The sequence below is a fragment of the Daphnia magna genome, linkage group LG9 (assembly GCF_020631705.1).
Source record: "Daphnia magna isolate NIES linkage group LG9, ASM2063170v1.1, whole genome shotgun sequence".
Taxonomy (NCBI): Eukaryota; Metazoa; Arthropoda; class Branchiopoda; order Diplostraca; family Daphniidae; genus Daphnia; species Daphnia magna.
The window spans coordinates 4,587,400-4,605,609 of record NC_059190.1 but is presented as its reverse complement, the minus strand read 5'-3'; the positions used below and the strand labels follow the sequence as shown (position 1 = coordinate 4,605,609).

General features: G+C 42.1%; 3 protein-coding genes and 3 non-coding genes across 6 annotated transcripts; 2 read left to right on the top strand and 4 right to left on the bottom strand.

Annotated features, from left to right (window-relative positions):
* Positions 1–1,178: 1,178 nt before the first annotated feature.
* LOC123475943 lies at positions 1,179–3,319 on the bottom strand. The gene is made up of 5 exons (XM_045179182.1): positions 3,196–3,319; positions 2,837–3,040; positions 2,366–2,494; positions 2,151–2,209; positions 1,179–1,469 (listed from the first exon to the last, which is right to left on the bottom strand). Exons 1-5 carry the CDS (start codon positions 3,317–3,319, stop codon positions 1,179–1,181), a joined length of 807 nt encoding a protein of 268 aa, XP_045035117.1.
* Positions 3,320–4,674: 1,355 nt separating this feature from the next.
* LOC123475802 lies at positions 4,675–5,736 on the bottom strand. The gene has a single exon (XM_045178850.1). It carries the CDS (start codon positions 5,696–5,698, stop codon positions 4,949–4,951), a length of 750 nt encoding a protein of 249 aa, XP_045034785.1. The 5' UTR covers positions 5,699–5,736; the 3' UTR covers positions 4,675–4,948.
* Positions 5,737–9,609: 3,873 nt separating this feature from the next.
* LOC123475801 lies at positions 9,610–10,825 on the bottom strand. The gene is made up of 2 exons (XM_045178849.1): positions 9,871–10,825; positions 9,610–9,698 (listed from the first exon to the last, which is right to left on the bottom strand). Exons 1-2 carry the CDS (start codon positions 10,823–10,825, stop codon positions 9,610–9,612), a joined length of 1,044 nt encoding a protein of 347 aa, XP_045034784.1.
* Positions 10,826–12,001: 1,176 nt separating this feature from the next.
* Positions 12,002–12,074, top strand: Trnav-aac. Its single transcript has one exon. It is a non-coding gene; the product is annotated as a tRNA-Val (tRNA).
* A 101-nt stretch (positions 12,075–12,175) lies between these two features.
* On the top strand, positions 12,176–12,248 carry Trnav-uac. Its single transcript has one exon. It is a non-coding gene; the product is annotated as a tRNA-Val (tRNA).
* Positions 12,249–12,512: 264 nt separating this feature from the next.
* Trnan-guu lies at positions 12,513–12,586 on the bottom strand. Its single transcript has one exon. It is a non-coding gene; the product is annotated as a tRNA-Asn (tRNA).
* Between the last annotated feature and the right edge of the window lie 5,624 nt (positions 12,587–18,210).

Here is an 18,210-nt window from a genome sequence, read left to right as displayed (position 1 = left end):
GATGCCGTCAAGGCTAAAAATTGAATTGAACAAAATTGAACCTATAATTCTTTGCGCAAATAGGTTGCGTGCTAACAATGTATAATATTCAGCTATTTTTGGCCACAGTCATAAAGGGAAGGCGTACATAAATGAAGGAGCGCTATACTCATCTATACGGATCCGCTTATCGGTAACGTGGCACACCATATGGTATAGCAACAGGAGAGGCCGAACGGAGGCGATTAAAAAAAGCATGGAATATTCCTAAACTTGTTAATAGCTTGCAAAGACAATGAAAAGAAAGAGATTGAGTTCAAGGACTCAGATTTTTATTTCCGAACTTACAAATCGACATAATTAATAATTAACAGTTCAACAAACAAGTTTGCAATGCAGAGCTTTCATATATGGTAGTGACTCTTCATACTTCATGGAATGCGATCTTCCAGATTTAGCTTGCAATTCAGCTTTCCCCTTCATAATAAAGGTATTGATGATTACTCTTCCTGTAAATTGTAAATTAGGTTTTTATAGTTGAATGCCAATTACTCTCTAATTCAAAACTAGTTTATTGGTCCAATAATTGACGCCAATAATTGACGCTTCTGCGAAAAGCGTAAGTTGAAAGAATTGGCTTGTTATTACCGAACATTTTGATAACGGTGACGTCATGAAACGTAAGTGTGAAAGAAGACAAGACGGAGAACGAAGCAAACACTATAAATTGATTGAAATTTAGAAATCTTGGATCCAAAATCTGTTTATCTTTGGCCCACGTTACATGTCTATGGAAAATTTTTTTCAAAAAAATTGCCCGAAGGACATTACCGAAGGAATCTTGTCATCAACGACCTGAGTGCTACGCCACAACTTTAACCAACGTTACCAAAACCTTGTTATCTGTAGAGCAATCATGGATTTCCATCACTGATGACTCGGCCAGCAAGAAGGCAAATTATTAAGGAGGTTTTTAAAAATACCAATGCAGTGTCTGTGTGTTGGCCTTTGTTCCATCTTTATTCCAAAAAACGCCCCTAAGGTGACTCTAAACCCGTATTCAGCCGGAATCTGCGCCAGCCAACGTTTTTGGTTTTTTTTTTTATTGGGCCCATTCCAGCTCCATTGATTGCTGATTTCAATTTAGACACCGATTGCGCCAATTCCCTCTACAACATTAATTTCGTTTTGGCCACCATTCAAAATTCTTTTACACGCCAGATGGAAGCCCAGTCAAGGTCCGGTTTCGCAATCTCTGTTCTCCCTGGTTGCCCTATGTTAGCGATCAGGTGATTGTAGGTGGCGCGGTGATTCGATACAGTTGACGATGTGAAGATGCCAGCTTTTAGTAGATCGGTGATGGTTGAAAGTGAGGTAGTGAAGTATGGATGCGATGAATGGGTTGCATTAAACCTAGGCTGGGTGATTTGTGGAAGGAGGTTCTTGAGATGTGGCCCCAACCAATAAACAGTTGCAGTTCTCTCAATAGCCTCGGGGTGGATTAAAGATTTGAAAATTTGCCGAGTGAAAAGGGACAGGAAGAATGGAAAAAGTAAAGTGACACCAAGCCCACCTTGAAGCCGGGGGCGGATCAAAACATTTAGGGGTGGGTGCTCTCTTCGTTGTGCCCAAAGGAATTTGTTGCATTTTTGTTGGAGGAGAAGGGCTTGGGTTTTGTTGCAGGGAAGTACGTGGGCTATATGAACAAGTTGTGACAAAACATGTTGTTTAATGAAAAGGATGCGACCATAAAAAGTGAAATGACGGTGTGTGTTTTTGATGAGAATATTTTGGATGATGTTGAGCTGTCTTTGCCAATTGTCTTTAACTGTTTTTTTTGTTTCGGAAGAAAAAGTAATTCCGAGAACTTTTAATTCATCTACTTGAGTTATCCAATCATACGGCCATTTACTTTTAGAATATGACTGTTTAAAATTGCCTCTATGGGGAATCGAACTCTTAACCTCAGAAACCCCAGCCGACGCCGCTGCCCACTGTGTCACTACAGATCGTTGAGTTTAATGTAGGGTCCAGATGCCTAGACCAAGTAATTTTGTCTTCCCCTTGTTAATACGTGCATTTGTCCAGGCACAAAATTCCAGAATAATCTCGCATGCACGACGTACATCTTTCATTGATGAGGCAAAAACTACAAGATCATCTACATATGCACGAACTTGGATGCGTTTTCCGTAGTGTTCAATTCCGTCAATACCCCTAGACAAGCAAACTAAAAGCGGTTCAATATAGAGGGCAAACAGATGGACTGACAGAGGGCACCCCTGTCGCACGGATTGTGCATTGTCCACAGTACCGACTATGTCATTACCGTTCAATGGGCATAGTTCAGTTATACTGTACAGTGTTTTTAACCAATCAACAAACAGGGGAGGGTAGCCCATGGCTGTCATCACTTCCCACAGTACGTCTCGGTTGACAAGGTCATATGCTTTCTCCAAATCGTACGCGATAATGGCGGCCGGTTTGAGGGAAGATACTTCTTTTGATTTACGGCCTGTATTATCGATGACATCTCGAATTAAACACAAGCTGTCAAAGATATAGCGGCCAGGTACACCACCTTTTTGATGTGAATCTAGAGAGTTTTGAAGAGAATTTCTCAGACGAAAAGCCAATACTGACGCGATTAACTTGTAATCGGTATTTAACAATGAAATTGGCCGGTAATCTGTGATTTTACTCGGTGCTGGGATTTTTGGGACTAATCTAATAGCTGCCCTTCCCTGCGACGGTTGAAGTTTTCTTTTGTCGAGCACACAAATCATCATCTCTAGAAAATGAACACCAATAACATCCCAGAATTTTAAATAAAACTCAAAAGGAATGCCATCTGTACCTGGGGCCTTGTTCTTTTTAGTTGCCCTAAGTGCGTTGTTAATTTCCTCTACTGTAAATGGAGACACTAGTGGATTGTCACTCTCCGGTATCGAACCTAGTACTCCTCGATTGAACGCTTGAGCGTTTAACGACTGAGCTACTACTGATAGACCCGGGTCGTTTTTAGTGGGTTTTGTGCGGTTAAGTGCACCTCTAATCCCTTCTATAAATTTTCAGCTAAATGGGTATTAGGGGCGGGCTGGTTCTGAAAGATTCCACTGAAATGTTTAATTATTTCTAGGTTAATTTGCTCAGATTGGGTAATTTTACAGTTATCATTAGTTTTGAGTTGGGTGATCAGAGACTTCTGGAAATTACTCGTTGACTTGTTCATATGAAAGGTAGATGTCTCTTCTTCGGCTGTACTTTGAACGCGTGAACGTATTGCAAATCCCCTCAATGCTTCTCGCTCCCAGGCTAGAAACTCACGTTTCAACTCCATGTAGCGCGCATGATTGAGATTTGCATTGTTCACGGTTTCTTTTAGTTGATGTTGGAGTAATTTCCGTTTGACTCTCTGGTCACAGATTCTCTTTTACAATAATTAATTGATAAACGCCTGAGGCCAGGTTTGAAAATGTTCTCCCACCAGTGGTCTACGTTTCCAATACGGGATGTATGTTGGGACATTTCTTCAATAAAGACATGCACCAATTTTATATATTCTTCCTCCTCGAGGATTGATGTGTTAAGTTTCCATAAAACCCTTGACTTGTTTCTCACTACACGAGGAGGGGTGGTACTGTTTATATACCCTACGATTGGTCTGTGATCCCCGAGTGGTAACTCGTGCAAATTGATATCAGAAAATTTAACGTGGTGCTGACAATAAATTCGGTCTAATCTAGCCTGGCTAGTCGCACAAAAGTACGTCCAACAAGGTTCATTTTTCCGAATATCTCTCCAGACATCTGTTAATGAAAGGGCTTTTACTAAATCTCGGAGGGGTTCTAGTAGTGCTAGTCTAATTTTAGGTGGTGTTGTCTTGCTACTTTTCCGGTCATCGATCTCGTCAACGGCATTAAAATCTCCCAATATAATTGCTGGTGCCTTATACTGGGCAACATAAGCCGGAATAGTTTCCCGGAGGAAAGAATCCCTATAAGTTTTATTTTGGTCACCAGATGGGGCGTAAATACACACAAAAGCAAAACCCTTTACTTCCATGGCTATCAACCTCCCCTCCGGTTCAAACAAAATGTTGTTGACGCTCAGGCCGTGTCGTACTAGGATGGCTGTCCCATGTTTTCTAGGGCCGAGGTTTGTGTGCATCTGGTAATGGTTAGTAAATACGGTGTTATAGTGGAAAACTACTTCTTGCAAACATATAATATCAAGTTTTTGATGTAAAAAGAAATTGAGCATTATTTGAAGTTTGTCAGGTGACGATATTCTGTTGATATTATATGTCGCGATGTTAATCATGATTAAAATTTAAAATTGGGTTTTGGGGATTGGGTCTTGTTATCGTTGCCCTTTTTCCTTCTAACGACCTCCATTGCTTTGAGAGTTTTATCTGCTATAGAAGTCGATTGAGTGCTGAGGGGGACGCCCAAAGATTCCTGAGTCTCGCTCACATGACTAGCCCTCTGGCTGTCAAGTGCCCGTTGGCCTGGCTGAATACTCCCATCAGAAAAGGAAATGTCTTCCTCAGGGTTTGAAACCGAACACAGCTCGGTTGCATCCATCTCTTTTTTTTTTTATTGTAAAATTCTCTTTTATTTTCTGTTAATTTTCAATTTTCAAAAAAACAAAATAAACAAAAGCAAACAAAAACAAACAAATAATTTCGCCCTTCGGATGCAGACGTTATTAGGGCAGAGAAAAGAAAATTTGGCAATGGGGGCCTTAGAGCAAAACAGAAACAAAAACAAGCAAATGCAAGGGATCATAGGTTGTGCTAATTAAAAATAAACAAAAGTAAACAATAGCAGATGACATTGGGGTGGGATATTACAATAAACAAAAATAAACAAAGATTTTACATATTTAGGTATTAAATAAAACACAAACAAACTAAATGAACAAAATGAAAGTAAAATATGGGAAGGGATAAAAAAGAATGGTGGATTTAACTATGGGGGTAAAGTGTTTTCCATAAGCTCTCTACTTCTTCTTGATTTGGGGTACGTTGATGGTTCCTTGCCTTCCAGTTGATGAAGATGTAGGCAGCCAGAAGAGTAAACGCTTGCCGGAGATTCCCTATTGGCCCAAAATGACCACGAATCAGATCTTCTTTTGATGACTTGCAGCCCTTTTGACGCATGATTCCTTCCAACCAGCTCCAAACGGTGAGGCGTTCAGGACACTGGAACATCAGATGCTCATCGGTTTCGGGGTCTTGATGGCAGATTGGGCATTTTGCGTCCTCGTTGGGATCCAACCGATGGCATCTGGTCCTGGTAGGGAGAAGTCGCTGGTTGAACAGGAACATGGTCTCTCTGATGTTACTAGGAAGGGCTGCAGTCGCCTTCCAGATTCGTGGCCAATCCAGATTAGGCCTCAGGATCTCCAGCTTTCCCATTGTCGTCACCTCCAGGACCCAATGGTTGTAAGTTTTCCGATGAACCATTGGATTCCCCTGCACCAGGATTGAAGATGCAAAGAGTTGCTTGATTTGATGCAGGGGTTCCTGAAGGTAATAGGGCCTCTTCATGACTGCTACGGGGACGGTGTTGTCCTTGTAGAGTGGCAATAAGGTTCGGAGAGGGAAGGACATCCAATACCGAAGTAGAGAGCTTTCTGGGCTGTTTGGGCCTGTCAGGACTTTATACATGGGGCACAGGAAAAGGGAACGGTAAAAGAGGTGTGTGTTGACCATTCCCAGTCCCCCTTCTTTGACAGTACGGAAAATTACGGTTTTCTTCGGCCTTTCTACTTTTCCCATCCATAGAAATTTCATGACAGCCTTCGAAATCTGGTCAGCCATTTTTTGATTACAAGGTAATACCTGTGCAAAGTACACAGTTCCGGAGAGAGCCTTCGACTTGAGGAAAAGCACCCTCTGGTAAATATTAAACCGTCGACTGGCATTCTCTCGCAGAATACCATTTAAAGAGCTAAATGCATCATTCCAAATCCTACTAGCTGTCTCTTCTATGGAATGGGAAAATTTAATTCCTAACAGGGACAATGTTGGCGCTGACACAAGCCACTCAAGAGGCCAAATTGATCTAGAGCTCCAAGTCCCGAGTCCCAGGGCTTTTGTTTTATCCTTATTCATCCTTGCCTTTGTCCACTGACAGAACATATCAAGGATTTGTCCTGCCCTGGTAAAATCTTCGTCACAAGAAACGAAAATGGTGACGTCATCAACAAAGGCTCTGACAGTGAGTTTTTCATTAAACAATGATATACCCTTGAGAACTCGAGATAAACGCACAAGCAAAGGCTCAATGTATAGAACGAAGAGATGGACAGATAGGGGGCATCCCTGGCGAATCGACTGAATATCACTAATCACCCCAGCCACCTCCGATCCGTTGAGGATTGACATTCCTGTTACAGAATACATAATCTGTAACCAACGGACGAAAGTGGTGGGGTAACCCATGGCATCCAGAATCCTCCAGAGGACTTCCCTGTTAACCAGGTCGTAGGCCTTTTCAAAGTCAACTCCAACAATGGCAGCGCCCATACCCCGAATCAAAGAGTTGGAAGAGTCATGGCATCCCCGGTCATCAACAAATTGAATGACATCTCTGTAAAGACTTAAATTATCGAAAATCAATCTACCAGGTACCCCACCTTTTTGATGAGGCCCTATGGTAGAAGATAGTGTCTGCCTCAATCGTCTCGCTAAGACAGATGCCATGACTTTGTAGTCACAATTCAAAAGAGAAATTGGCCGAAAATTAGAAATTCCACAAAGTCCCGAAGACTTAGGAATTAGCCTGATCGCCGCTTGGCCCTGCGAAGACGTCAGAGTTTCCCTTTCCAGGATATGATTAAACATATCCAAGAAGTGGGGTGCGATCACGTCCCAAAATTCTACGTAAAACTCGTAAGGAATGCCATCGGTGCCAGGGGACTTGTTTGACTTCATTGCTATTAGAGCAGCTCTAATCTCAAGAAGGGAAATTGGTGCTGTTAGGTTTGGGGTTGGCTTAAAGCAATCTCTTACTCCTTCAAGGAACTCAGACCCTGCCAGTATGTCAGGAGAAGGTTGAGTCTTAAAAATTTTTGTAAAATGAGCAACAATTTCTGCTGAAATTTCCTCTTTGGTCGATAAGCAAGTGCCATTGGGGGCAATGATCTTATCAATGCAACATTTTCGATAATTATTCCTGGCACGATTTATGTGAAAAATACTTGCTTCCTCTACATCTGGCCCTTCGAAGCAGCGGGAACGAATCCCACACCCTTTGAGTGTTCTCTCCTCCCAAGACTTTGAAAATTTTCTCAACTGTTGAAAGGCAACCCAATCAAAGGTATCTGCTTCGGCCATTTCCTGTATGCAAGATTGATAGAAAAACTTAGTTTCTCTTATCAGCCTTGCTCTTTGCCTGAAATAATCCACCGAAATGCGCTTGATACCCGGTTTCAGGACACTCTCCCACCAATTTGCTACATTACTTTCCCTAAGAGGATGATTAGCAGATTCCTGAATAAAATTGGTTACATATTTCTGAAAACCTTCTTCTGACAATATTGAAGTATTTAGTTTCCACAATCCGGCAGGTGGTCTGCTACGATTTGGGAGATCAAGATTGCAAGTAAGTGTGGATTGTACCGACTGATGGTCACTAATCGATAAAGACTGCAAACAAATATGTAAAAATCTATCAGCAAACGATCGACTAGCATAAATCCTATCAAGCCTAGAAGAACCATCGTGGTAATGGAAAGTGTGGCCCGGATCACTATGATTTAGCTTTTTCCAGATGTCTACCAGATCAAGACCAGTAACCATCTCCTTCAAAGCATAGCTAACAACACTACTTGGGACAGGGAGGGATTGGATATTTGCCCTATCTTGGATGTCGTCAACACAATTAAAATCGCCCATCAACACGAAGGGCAGTCGAGTGGTAATCGAGTAGGCAGGAACGGTTTGACGAAGAAAATTGTTTCTCTCATTCCTTACCTGCTTACCTGACGGGGCATAGATATTAATAAACGGAAAACATTTTACGTCAATGGAGATAAGCCTTCCGTCAGGTTCAAGGAGCAGTCGAGAATACTCCAGACCATGTCTAATTAGAATGGCTGTTCCTTTTTTGTTGGGACCGACATTTGCTAGCAAGTGGTAACAGCTTTCAATAATTGGGCAAGAGTGAAAGGCTACCTCTTGAAGTCCTACGATATCTAAATTACCGTCCCTGCAGAAATTTAAAAGAATTTGACGTCGCTCGACTGATCGAATACCTCCAATGTTGATAGAAGCGATTTTTAATTGTGAAGTCATGTGTTAGGTTTTTTTAGTACGGGAATGCCTGAAGTGGGTTTCAAATTTTGGGGCGTCAGGGTAGGTTTAAATCGTTTGCTTCGTGGTAACGTGGGAATTTTCAGGGGGTCCTTAGTTTTGTCTGGATCAGTGGTATCAATTTCCCCCGTGTCGGGTTCCATTGATTCCATGATAATTGTCACTGTTTCCTGGTCTTCTGTCTCTGTGTCAGGTGCTGCTATTTTGGATTTTGAAATTGGTTTCAAAGGGTTGTCTTTCGGAGGTACAGATGCGGAAGTGGTAGCAGTGTCACATTCCATGGATTCAGTTTCCAAATTATTAGTACTTTCTGAGAGTGAATCTTGCGATTCACTTTCCAGAGGTACCTGGGAAACCATGGAATTTGCTACCACGGGAATTACTACGGGTGTCTGTTTAATAGTCTCTGTCTTTTTAGTCTTTTTGGCAACAGGTTTTTGGACAATGGTGGGTTCCTGGTTTCGTTTCAAAGTTGGGCAGTCGTAGCTAAAGTGTGTCTCTTCGTCGCAAAGTCTGCAAGTGGGCTTTTGTCCCTCATACTTAACCATGGCACGATAACTGCCAATGGTAATGTATGAGGGAATGTTTTTCGTCACCGTCATTCGTACAATCATCCAAGTGGCTAGGACAGGGTATAAAACTTCATCCTCTGCCACCCGATAGCGCTCCCACCGAGCTTCAATTACATTTCCAAATTCTTTAAGACGTGTCTGAACTATTCCCAAGTCTAGGTTCTGTGGAATCCCTGCAATTCGAACAAATTTCTCTTGAATATTGCTATCCCTGATGACTACACTAACTTCTTTCCCCTCCAATTCAGTCCTGACGATACCACTGTGTTGGGACAAAAAATTTGAGGTATATGCCTCTGACGTAAACGTAATTCTAGCGACCTGGTTTCTCGTATCTAGCACAGCAACTAGGCCTAAGAGATCCTGAGCATCAACCTTCAAACTACGCACGAAACCATGAACCGTACGCATACTCAATTTCGGGAATTGAACCCCAAAATCAATATCTACACTATTGAGCCACTTGGCAGCCATTGTCCCCTAGACAATGTAAACAAACTGCCCAAAGGGGGGGGGAAGGTCCCCACACACGTAAACAAACACACAAATAAAACAATTTGGGGCAAAACACAACAAAAACAGCTAAACTATACAAAATAAACACTCAAAAACACGAATATAACAACAAAAAGTAATGAAAAATAACAAAAACTCACAAAATGATGGAAAAACGGGAGAACACAAAAAGACGTCTGCATCCGACGCAGCTTAACTTCTGGGAGCTCATCCACATCGTTATCCATCTGATCTATCATGGATGGAATAGATGGTACTCCAGGTGCAATTGTATCGAGTGGCACATCGTCCCCCCCCGAAAGGGTGGGAAAAGAATTGGTGTCCACACCCGGTATCGAAACTGAAACCTCTCGAGTCGGAGACCCGAGTTCAACCAAACGAGCTACACCAGTTTCTATTTCCTCAGCTTCCTCGACGGGGGAATGGGAAGAGGCAGTACGACTCCTTTTTTTGATTGTTTTTGTTGGTCGCGGAATTCCCTCGTCTCTTTCATTTTCTTTTTCCTTACCGAATAAGACGCCACAGACGAATCCACACAGCTAGTGTCTTCAGCGTCAGAATCAGTGTCAGAAAGAGACTCAGCTTCATCGGGTTTCGAAATTGGATCCTCCGGAGCTTTATCAAAAACGACTACAGTCGACATCGTTGACCTCTGGGCTAACTCGGGAAATGAATCAGCGTCAACAGTTGGAGCAATTGGCATTTTCCCGCCACCAGTCGGCCCTGTCTCCTGCGGCTTCCTAACAATTTTAATGGTCCCACGATTTGTTAGTACACTACTATAGCTACGTGTTCCCATGGGGCCTTTTAAAATGGTGCTGGGGGTGGTTAAACTACGGGGTTGCTTGGGGCAATTAGCTAAGACGTGGGTGGGAGAATCACACATGCGGCATGTGTGCATTTGTCCTGCATAAGACACCATTAGTGGATCCTTGTAGCTTCCAAAGGTGATAAAAGATGGGATGCCCTTGTGGATCTCCATATCCACATTGACAACTCCAGTCTTTATCCCGTTCAACCTTGGAAGCGACCTATCCTGATACGTGTCCCAAAACACCCGAGAAATCACTCCAAACTCGCGCAATCTCTTGTTTAGCAGGCTAAGGTCATCATCGAATTTGAAATGTTGAATTCTAACGCGTACGAGGTTAACTGACCTATCTCTAACTCTAATTCGGACCTCCTTGCCACTAATGACTACAGATTCTTTTGCACTAAATTTATTCAAGAATTCAATATGGTCTTTGACGGTCTTGAAACCAATTCGGAAAACGCAAAAGGCTCGCCCTGGTAGGCGAGAAACTGCATCAAAGATGCTGTCAGATTCATTACTATCATGCTCGAAACATTCGTAGAATTCATGTCTGGTCACTTCAGTATTACCAAAAGAGATTTCGGCAGTACGTGGCCAGACGTCTGGGGATTCCGTTCCCATTTTACCCACAACAAAGGGGCAAAGAGGCGGGAAAAATGCAAAAAAGAAAGAAAAAAGGCCAATACCAAAATGGCGCCTTAACAAACAAACAAGGGAAACAAACGAATTACAAGATACAATACAACCAGAAGAGAGAGAGAGAAAAAAAAAAAGGAACAAAACAGTTTTTTTTGGACTCACCGCAAGATGTCACTCTTGGGAGATCAGTTAGACACGTCTGTTAACAGCCGAACGCGCTAGCCAATTGCGCCACAGAGGCACATAAATAAATTCTTGCACAAAATCAAAATTATGGATAACATAATTAACATTTAACAGAGGTATGATTTCATTTTAGGTACAACACTATTCTCTTCAAAGACAAACTGCCAAATCGGTGGATGGGTAGATTCAGTTATGTGTGTGTTTGCTGATAACATGTGTCTGTACATGGACTCTTCCAACTACAGAATGTGATTATTTCCCTATCTCTCCGTATTAAAGCTTGTCAGGTGATGTTATTTGACGTCTAAACTAAACCACAAATCTTAAATAGAGTTTCGGACAAAGATTCTTACTACATTCATTGTTCTTAATGAAACATATAACTTAAGAAGATATATAGATTTCAATTTCAGAAGGAGAGGGAAAAGAGCGAGTCGCGGATGCCTTCTACCAGCCAAACACCGTAAGCTATTCAAGGTTGATAAGTTACAGCTTAGCAGCATGGATTACTCAAAGAAACATAAAATTTGCTTGTTAGTGTTGTTTGTTTGTTTTTTTTTTGTTTTTTTTTTGGTTTTTTGTACTTGAAAACAAGCACGAGCTTAAAATGATCGCGGTTTCTAGATGGATCCCGAAATTTTCCCTTTCTCCTTCTTTCGTGGTGAAAGAAAAAATATGCTTATCTTCTTAAAGGTTCATTCGAAGCGTAGGGATGGTTGGTAAATTAATGATTCTTTTTTAATGACTAATCTAAAATGTCAACAACAAAAAAAGTAGATTGCTGACAGAGGATTTGTTGTTTTGCACATCATTTACTTGATATTGCATGTGTGCCGACTAGCTCAGCAGTTAGAACATGAGATTCCTAATCAAAGGTTGGTAGGTTTAACCCCAACGTAAATTGGATAATACAAAGTGTTGGTTACATGACTTGCTATAATTCAATTTCAATGTAGTAATTGTTATACATGTGTTCCCATAGTGTAGTGGTTATCACGTCGGCCTAACACGCTGAAGGTCCTCAGTTCGATCCTGGGTGGGAACAACATTATTAATTCCAAATCAAATGTGAAAGTTGATTTCTATAAGATATTTCCGATTCTATGGTCAGTTGCATCGAAACCATCGCTGATGCGATGAATAAACGTTCTCATAGTGTAGCGGTTATCACGTCGGCTTTACACGCTGAAGGTCCTCAGTTCGACCCTGGGTGAGAACAGTGGTTTTTCAATTTTGCAATAAAGACTCAGATCACCGCCATCATGTACATGTGTGTGAAGCAACCAAATTTGTTTATCATCAACGACCTGAGTGCTACGCCACAACTTTAACCAACGTTACCAAAACCTTGTTATCTGTAGAGCAATCATGGATTTCCATCACTGATGACTCGGCCAGCAAGAAGGCAAATTATTAGGGAGGTTTTTAAAAATACCAATGCAGTGTCTGTGTGTTCACACCTTTGTTCAATCTTCTATTCCAACGCCCCTGGGTGGGATCGAACCACCAGCCTTCCGGTTAACAGCCGAACGCGCTAGCCAATTGCGCCACAGAGGCACATAAATAAATTCTTGCACAAAATCAAAATTATGGATAACATAATTAACATTTAACAGAGGTATGATTTCATTTTAGGTACAACACTATTCTCTTCAAAGACAAACTGCCAAATCGGTGGATGGGTAGATTCAGTTATGTGTGTGTTTGCTGATAATATGTGTCTGTACATGGACTCTTCCAACTACGGAATGTGATTATTTCCCTATCTCTCCGTATTAAAGCTTGTCAGGTCGTTGGGTTTGGTGATGAGGGCATTGGTCGTTGTTTGAAAGATTGAGACTATTGAGACGCATTTTGGTGGGAAGCTGGTTATGGTTAAAATCCCAGACCAGTTCGGCGTTTTTCCTTTGATTTTGGCCACCCAACGCCAGATGGAAGCCCAGTCAAGGTCCGGTTTCGCAATCTCTGTTCTCCCTGGTTGCCCTATGTTAGCGATCAGGTGATTGTAGGTGGCGCGGTGATTCGATACAGTTGACGATGTGAAGATGCCAGCTTTAAGTAGATCGGTGATGGTTGAAAGTGAGGTAGTGAAGTATGGATGCGATGAATGGGTTGCATTAAACCTAGGCTGGGTGATTTGTGGAAGGAGGTTCTTGAGAAGTGGCCCCAACCAATACACAGTTGCAGTTCTCTCAATAGCCTCGGGGTGGATTAAAGATTTGAAAATTTGCCGAGTGAAAAGGGACAGGAAGAATGGAAAAAGTAAAGCGTCACCAATCCCACCTTGAAGCCGGGGGCGGATCAAAACATTTAGGGGTGGGTGCTCTCTTCGTTGTGCCCAAAGGAATTTGTTGCATTTTTGTTGGAGGAGAAGGGCTTGGGTTTTGTTGCAGGGAAGTACGTGGGCTATATGAACAAGTTGTGACAAAACATGTTGTTTAATGAAAAGGATGCGACCATAAAAAGTGAAATGACGGTGTGTGTTTTTGATGAGAATATTTTGGATGATGTTGAGCTGTCTTTGCCAATTGTCTTTAACTGTTTTTTTTGTTTCGGAAGAAAAAGTAATTCCGAGAACTTTTAATTCATCTACTTGAGATATCCAATCATATGGCCATTTACTTTTAGAATATGATTGTTTTAAATTGCCTCTATGGGGAATCGAACTCCTAACCTCTGGAACCCCAGCCTACGCCGCTGCCCACTGTGTCACTACAGGTCGTTGCGTTTCATGTAGGGTCCAGATGCCTAGACCAAGTAATTTTGTCTTCCCCTTGTTAATACGTGCATTTGTCCAGGCACAAAATTCCAGAATAATCTCGCATGCACGACGTACATCTTTCATTGATGAGGCAAAAACTACCTGATCATCTACATATGCACGAACTTGGATGCGTTTTCCGTAGTGTTCAATTCCGTCAATACCCCTAGACAAGCAAACTAAAAGCGGTTCAATATAGAGGACAAACAGATGGACTGACAGAGGGCACCCCTGTCGCACGGATTGTGCATTGTCCACAGTACCGACTATGTCATTACCGTTCAATGGGCATAGTTCAGTTATACTGTACAGTGTTTTTAACCAATCAACAAACAGGGGAGGGTAGCCCATGGCTGTCATCACTTCCCACAGTACGTCTCGGTTGACAAGGTCATATGCTTTCTCCAAATCGTACGCGATAATAGCGGCCGGTTTGAGGGAAGATACTTCTTTTGATTTACGGCCTGTATTATCAATGACATCTCGAATTAAACACAAGCTGTGAAAGATATAGCGGCCAGGTACACCACCCTTTTGATGTGAATCTAGAGAGTTTTAAAGAGAATTTCTCAGACGAAAAGCCAATACTGACGCGATTAACTTGTAATCGGTATTTAACAATGAAATTGGCCGGTAATCTGTGATTTTACTCGGTGCTGGGATTTTTGGGACTAATCTAATAGCTGCCCTTCCCTGCGACGGTTGAAGTTTTCTTTTGTCGAGGACACAAATCATCATCTCTAGAAAATGAACACCAATAACATCCCAGAATTTTAAATAAAACTCAAAAGGAATGCCATCTGTACCTGGGGCCTTGTTCTTTTTAGTTGCCCTAAGTGCATTGTTAATTTCCTCTACTGTAAATGGAGACACTAGTGGATTGTCACTCTCCGGGATCGAACCTAGTACTCCTCGATTGAACGCTTGAGCGTTTAACGACTGAGCTACTACTGATAGACCCGGGTCGTTTTTAGTGGGTTTTGTGCGGTTAAGTGCACCTCTAATCCCTTCTATAAATTTTCCAGCTAAATGGGTATTAGGGGCGGGCTGGTTCTGAAAGATTCCACTGAAATGTTTAATTATTTCTAGGTTAATTTGCTCAGATTGGGTAATTTTACAGTTATCATTAGTTGTGAGTTGGGTGATCAGAGACTTCTGGAAATTACTCGTTGACTTGTTCATATGAAAGGTAGATGTCTCTTCTTCGGCTGTACTTTGAACGCGTGAACGTATTGCAAATCCCCTCAATGCTTCTCGCTCCCAGGCTAGAAACTCACGTTTCAACTCCATGTAGCGCGCATGATTGAGATTTGCATTGTTCACGGTGTCTTTTAGTTGATGTTGGAGTAATTTCCGTTTGACTCTCTGGTCACAGATTCTCTTTTTACAATAATTAATTGATAAACGCCTGAGGCCAGGTTTGAAAATGTTCTCCCACCAGTGGTCTACGTTTCCAATACGCGATGTATGTTGGGACATTTCTTCAATAAAGACATGCACCAATTTTATATATTCTTCCTCCTCGAGGATTGATGTGTTAAGTTTCCATAAAACCCTTGACTTGTTTCTCACTACACGAGGAGGGGTGGTACTGTTTATATACCCTACGATTGGTCTGTAATCCCCGAGTGGTAACTCGTGCAAATGGATATCAGAAAATTTTACGTGGTGCTGACAATAAATTCGGTCCAATCTAGCCTGGCTAGTCGCACAAAAGTACGTCCAACAAGGTTTATTTTTCCGAATATCTCTCCAGACATCTGTTAATGAAAGGGCTTTTACTAAATCTCGGAGGGGTTCTAGTAGTGCTAGTCTAATTTTAGGTGGTGTTGTCTTGCTACTTTTCCGGTCATCGATCTCGTCAACGGCATTAAAATCTCCCAATATAATTGCTGGTGCCTCATACTGGGCAACATAAGCCGGAATAGTTTCCCGGAGGAAGGAATCCCTATAAGTTTTATTTTGGTCACCAGATGGGGCGTAAATACACACAAAAGCAAAACCCTTTACTTCCATGGCTATCAACCTCCCCTCCGGTTCAAACAAAATGTTGTTGACGCTCAGGCCGTGTCGTACTAGGATGGCTGTCCCATGTTTTCTAGGGCCGAGGTTTGTGTGCATCTGGTAATGGTTAGTAAATACGGTGTTATAGTGGAATACTACTTCTTGCAAACATATAATATCAAGTTTTTGATGTAAAAAGAAATTGAGCATTATTTGAAGTTTGTCAGGTGACGATATTCTGTTGATATTATATGTCGCGATGTTAATCATGATTAAAATTTAAAATTGGGTTTTGGGGATTGGGTCTTGTTATCGTTGCCTTTTTTCCTTCTAACGACCTCCATTGCTTTGAGGGTTTTATCTGCTATTATTAGAAACGGCTGTCCATTTGGCAAACCCGCTTTACCCCCTTCCCCTCCTTTGAGCAAGTGACGACGCCAGGCTTTTCTTTTAGTCTGGCAACGTGGGTGGGAGTCATCTTAGAAAAGGGGGGGCTTCCTTTATTCTTCCTTCTTGTCCGTGATCTCGTGGAGTGTGGTAACGCTGTATGTGCTCTGTGTTTCGTATGTGTGTCTCTAATGTTGCTTTGTGTATCCATGGTGTCGCCAACAATATACACTCAGTGCATTATATCCTTTTATTTTTATTAGGTTATGGGCCCAGGACACGCCAATTAATCGACAAGAATGAATCACGAAGCCTCGAGAGAAGTCAACAGAATAACGAAGTTAAGCGGTCCGGAAAAATGGACCTCGTTTAGATATGGGTGTACACTGCTGCTGCAACGAGCACGTGTTCTCAACGTCGTCACGAGACTTGAACCTCGACCCGAACTGGTAATTATTGTCTTTCTATGTAGACGTCTTGCGAGACAAAGAACAAAGCTTGAATTTTGAGAATTTTTCTTTACAAAAGAAAATGAGAGAGACGAAAATTGTAATGATGGCGAAAGACTAAGCTTTTTTCCTGGACATAGAAGAAAGAGATTTGATTTGACGAGTAGTTGTAAGTGATGTTTCTATCCAACGGCTGCTCAGAATGAAGTCAATGACCAGTTTTTTTAAAATTATGAAACGTATTACAGTAATTGTGGGGCCAGACTTGCTTCTTTGCAGCCACGTGTTGGTATAGAAATATGACACTACCTGATGATGGAAAAACATTAAATGCTTGGCTTATTGTTCAAGTTTGCAGTCGTAAATAGTGTTTCTATCAGATAGGCAATTCACATGATACCTGTAAGCTTGACTTTGTTTTCAGCCGGCCAAAGCAGTCTGAATTAATCCTCTCACTATATAGCCTCTGTCTGAAATCGAAACACTATACTGCCATTCTAGCATGAATTGTGAAGAAATTTTATGTCGTTGTAAGTCGGGTAAACGCATTTGCTTGGGACAAATTATCGTTCACGTCACTCAGGCCTCACACACGCCACACTCGCATCTAACGAGTGGTGAAAGTCACGATCGTTTGATTAAAACAAAATATAAATATATATTTATATATAAATATATGTATGTATACATATTTTATGCGCGTACCAGGACACGACAGAGTACCACTGTTTGTTCTATTGAGAACTCACACATAATTATGCTGTTCCTTGAGAGCTCACATACGCAGACGCGGCATATTACGCACGCCAGTTAATTAACGTTATGTTCAATTATTGACAGAACCTCAATGAGAACCAGGAGGTCGCGAACCAAAATCTGATAGACGCTTGGGACATGAAGGATGCAGAGGCGAGAATTATAATATTCTGCAACGTTGAGGGGCCACAGCAAACTCTCATCGAAGGATGTGCGTCCTCCGCGGAAATGTGGGAGCGTCTGATACTGCAATACGCCAACGCTGCTCCTATCAACGGCAATTTACTGCTAGAGAAATTTTTCAACTACAAATACAATCCTGGTATACTAACTATACAGTTCATAAAGCTAAAGAATCTTGTTGACTCACACATGATTACCGTTCACAGAGCACAGAGTGCTGGATCATGTTGCAGTATACACAAACATGGCAGAAGAGCTGAGAAACTTGGAATCACCTGTCACTGAACAACAACTCGTTGTGAAAATTATCCAAACACTGCCCCCCAGTTTTCGCTTATTCCGTTCGGCTTGGGACAATCTACCAAGGAACGAGCAAACAATAGCAAACCTAACACCAAGACTGGTAAACGAAGAAGCCATCAGCAGAGCGGCCAACAACGGCGCGATGGATCCGACCGATACGGCCTTCTTTGCGTTCCACTGGCCTAAGGCAGCCGCTTTTGCCGGGGAGAGCGCTGCAAAGACACCCCCAGGGCAAAGTTTCGACAACGCAGCACACGCGCAAGGGGGATTCCGTGGCCGTGGACGAGGCCCCTACTTTACGGGCGAATGGCGAGGACGCGGCAGAGGCAGAGGAGGAA

Excerpts from the sequence above, each read along its gene's own strand:
- LOC123475943 (XM_045179182.1), bottom strand. The coding sequence starts at position 3,319 with ATGGAGTTGAAACGTGAGTTTCTAGCCTGGGAGCGAGAAGCATTGAGG. Across the intron at positions 3,041-3,195 it reads TCATATGAACAAGTCAACGA|AAGGGATTAGAGGTGCACTT; the intron begins GTAATTTCCAGA and ends GAAAATTTATAG. Across the intron at positions 2,495-2,836 it reads TAAAAAGAACAAGGCCCCAG|GCCGTAAATCAAAAGAAGTA; the intron begins GTACAGATGGCA and ends TCGATAATACAG.
- LOC123475802 (XM_045178850.1), bottom strand. The coding sequence starts at position 5,698 with ATGGTCAACACACACCTCTTTTACCGTTCCCTTTTCCTGTGCCCCATG.
- LOC123475801 (XM_045178849.1), bottom strand. The coding sequence starts at position 10,825 with ATGGGAACGGAATCCCCAGACGTCTGGCCACGTACTGCCGAAATCTCT. Across the intron at positions 9,699-9,870 it reads AAAGAAAATGAAAGAGACGA|CCCACCCTTTCGGGGGGGGA; the intron begins GGGAATTCCGCG and ends ACCAATTCTTTT.